General features: G+C 39.2%; 1 protein-coding gene across 1 annotated transcript in view; it reads left to right on the forward strand.

Moving 5' to 3' along the window:
* Positions 1-572: 572 nt before the first annotated feature.
* Positions 573-2,935, forward strand: part of DLD (dihydrolipoamide dehydrogenase) — a 1,015,110-nt gene continuing 1,012,747 nt past the window's right edge. The window contains exon 1 of the mRNA XM_044088560.1: positions 573-707. Coding sequence (XP_043944495.1) covers positions 669-707 — 39 coding nt within the window. The 5' untranslated portion in view covers positions 573-668. The remainder of the gene's footprint in view (positions 708-2,935) is intronic.

Below are 2,935 nucleotides of genomic sequence, written 5' to 3' on the forward strand. Positions count from 1 at the left end.
AATCTCAGGATATTTGCCATTTTTTAAATTTTTTGTCAGGACACAACTGCCCAAAGAGGGACAGGTGGTAACCCTACATACATTTCAGTTTCAGACTTCATATCCCTCCGAAAAAATGCACGGTAACACAAATCCTGTTATTCTAACAATTTACTAAGTTTATAAGAACAGTATTTAAGACCTGATCCGATGTTTGTGCTTTTGTTCCCCCCTCCCCATTATGTCAGGCTTTGTCCAGATTTCTGGTACTAACAGGCTGACAGGCATGATTAAGACTGCAGTAGCCTGTGCTCATAAAATAGCATGCTAAATAATAATCTTGTCAAGACACGTTTCAAATATTTTTATTACAAATACAATTATTTATTGTGTGCTTCCTTTCTAACACTCATACTTACTACTTTACATATAAAAAAAACCGCGGAGCGACAACCAGTTGCACAGAAAAAAAGGCTCTAGCTTCACTAATACTTATGCTAAAGTACGTGCTTCTTTACCCGTGCAATATCGCTTCTTCTATACAGCCAATCAACATTTACGTTTTTAGAAAAGTGGCAGCGTGTTCCAGGAATTTACTACCGTCACGACGTTTACGGACTTTCGGAGGACCTTGGTAGTTGCTGCTGCTGCTGTAAATTTTGTATGTGGTTGAAGGATATCTAGAGAAAATGCAAAGCTTGGGAAGAGTTTACAGCACGCTAGCTAAGGTAAATTTTAAAGACATACTTTGTTGGTATTGTAGTGCATAAAAAAAAACAGTTTGTGAGGTGTTGCATGAAAGTCTACATTTCTCAGTTTGATTTGATATTTGGCCTTTTTGAATTTCTTCAAGTACCCGTGTCCAATGTGTATAGATAAAGGTTGAACTCGGAAGTAATTTGAAAATTAAGTAGGCGGTGGCTTTTGACAGAGTGCATGACCCTTTGTGTCTTCCATCCAACATTTAAAATTGTAATGCTTATGATGAGGGTTTGGAAGCATCATGTGGAGTAATTTACTGTTCAGTGTTAGGTTCATGTTCGATTCTGTTGCTCAGCAACACGGTTTTTATCAGGGTAGTTCCAGTTTGGAAAAGTTGGAATGGTTTAGTGCTGAAGGACGTGCATTTGACCTCCAGCGCAGTAGTGCTACATTGTTGTGGTTATTATAAGTTCCTATACAGAAGTAGCTAACCTATTCATTGCATATGGTCAAACTGATCCATTAACTTATCAATCACTATCAGGAGAAATGCAAGCATATCGGTGCTATAACTGAAACAATACATAAAGGCGTTCAAGTAGAGTTGTTAATGTGTATCAGAAAACATCTTTGTACAGTTCTTGCACTTAATATCCCAGAAGCAGTTACACAAAAAAGCAGGTGTTGTCATTTAAGCTGTTTGGTGTGTAATATAAATATTTTCAAAGAGATGGTGGGAGCTAGTGGAGTTTGAATGTGTATTGGTAGAATCTGTCACTTAGTATGGAAGTGACCTTGTTCTTGCAGTCTGCTTAGAATCGGAAACTTGGCATCTTGCAGAGAAAGAGCAGTGTTCTGCTTGTCTGTGACCGTGAAAGAATATAGGCAAGAGGGTAACATGGATGAGGTTTTGAAATTGTGTGTCAGGGAGCAGGTGATGAAATGAAGTCTACTCTTGATCACAGATATGCTCCCTTAAGTACTGAAATCGTGTGGTTTAGTTAGTTGTGCCTGTCACTTTTGACAGAAGTCCAACTTAGTAGGTTAACCACTCTCATTGCCCCACCACCAGAAATCCCATGTAGGTGTGGTTTTCTTGATCGATGATTTGTCCGAAATTAGTAAGACCCTTAATTGTCTAGTCTTAATGTGGTGAAAAGTAGTGGAATGGGAGAGGGGGGGGTCAAATATCTTTCCAGAATCAAACTGGCATAAGATTGTCTGCCTAATTATTATATGTGTTCTGTATCTGAAAAAAGTGCATTGTATTTAAGCAGGAAGTTTTTTTGTGCATCATCGCACTGTTTTACTGCATTTTGTTAACTCACACACACTCCATGAAAGTGTGGGGACAGGTTATTTATGCATCACCAATGGCTAGGCATTTGAGTTTTAAAATCGTTTTTGCAGTGAAGGTTTCTGGACCATACGACTACCATCTTTTCCTTGCTGCTTGCACGTCTAATTTGGCCAATCACAGGCTCAGCCTCGGTTACCTGTATAGTAGTATCATGTTAAAAAAAAGAGCATACATTTACAATAATTTTAAAAAGAAGTAGGGCCAGAAGTAAACCGTGCATAATGCAATTGTTTAGGTGAGGTAAATGTGGTCCAGTCAAAAGTAACAGACAACATATATACAGGTATGGAGGGAATTGCTGCAAATGAAGACAGTAGAAATTCTAGAATACTAAGAGCTGCAATGGAAGAGCTAGTAACAGGAGAAGTGCATATTGGATAAATTAATAGGAATAGATGGGGAAGATTGGAGAGAGTAGGAGACTAAGAAGTCTTCTTTTTTTTTCCTGGGATGAATGCAGTAGTGCAACCATGGAAGTTTGGTGGCATGGCCTGTGTTGTAGCAAGTGCAGTTACATTGTTCAGGTAAATGTTGTTTGAATTGAAGTTTGAACTGTTGGCAGTTGCTGATTTAGTAAGATTAGGTGGTAGTGGTTGTCACAGTTTAGGGTCAAGAACAGAGAAGCTGTGTGCTGTGAAATGAAGTTTAATCCATAGAGTTACTCGAGTAGGGCTAATTGTAAGTAAATAGTGTGGGAAGAAATAGCCAGGGAATTGTTATGGCTAGGCTTGTATAGGCCCTAGGGCTGATAGCCTAGTACCGACCTATGAACCTACCAACCTATGTTGGATTAGCTTCTTAGGTGGTAGTTTGGGTTGGATGCAGATAATTCATAGTGGGGGGGGGGGGCTGGCAAAGGAGTATGAAGAGAAACGAACCAAGAAAGAGGTTGGC

This window comes from Protopterus annectens, chromosome 11.part0 (assembly GCF_019279795.1).
Source record: "Protopterus annectens isolate FY-2018-M chromosome 11.part0, PAN1.0, whole genome shotgun sequence".
Taxonomy (NCBI): Eukaryota; Metazoa; Chordata; order Ceratodontiformes; family Protopteridae; genus Protopterus; species Protopterus annectens.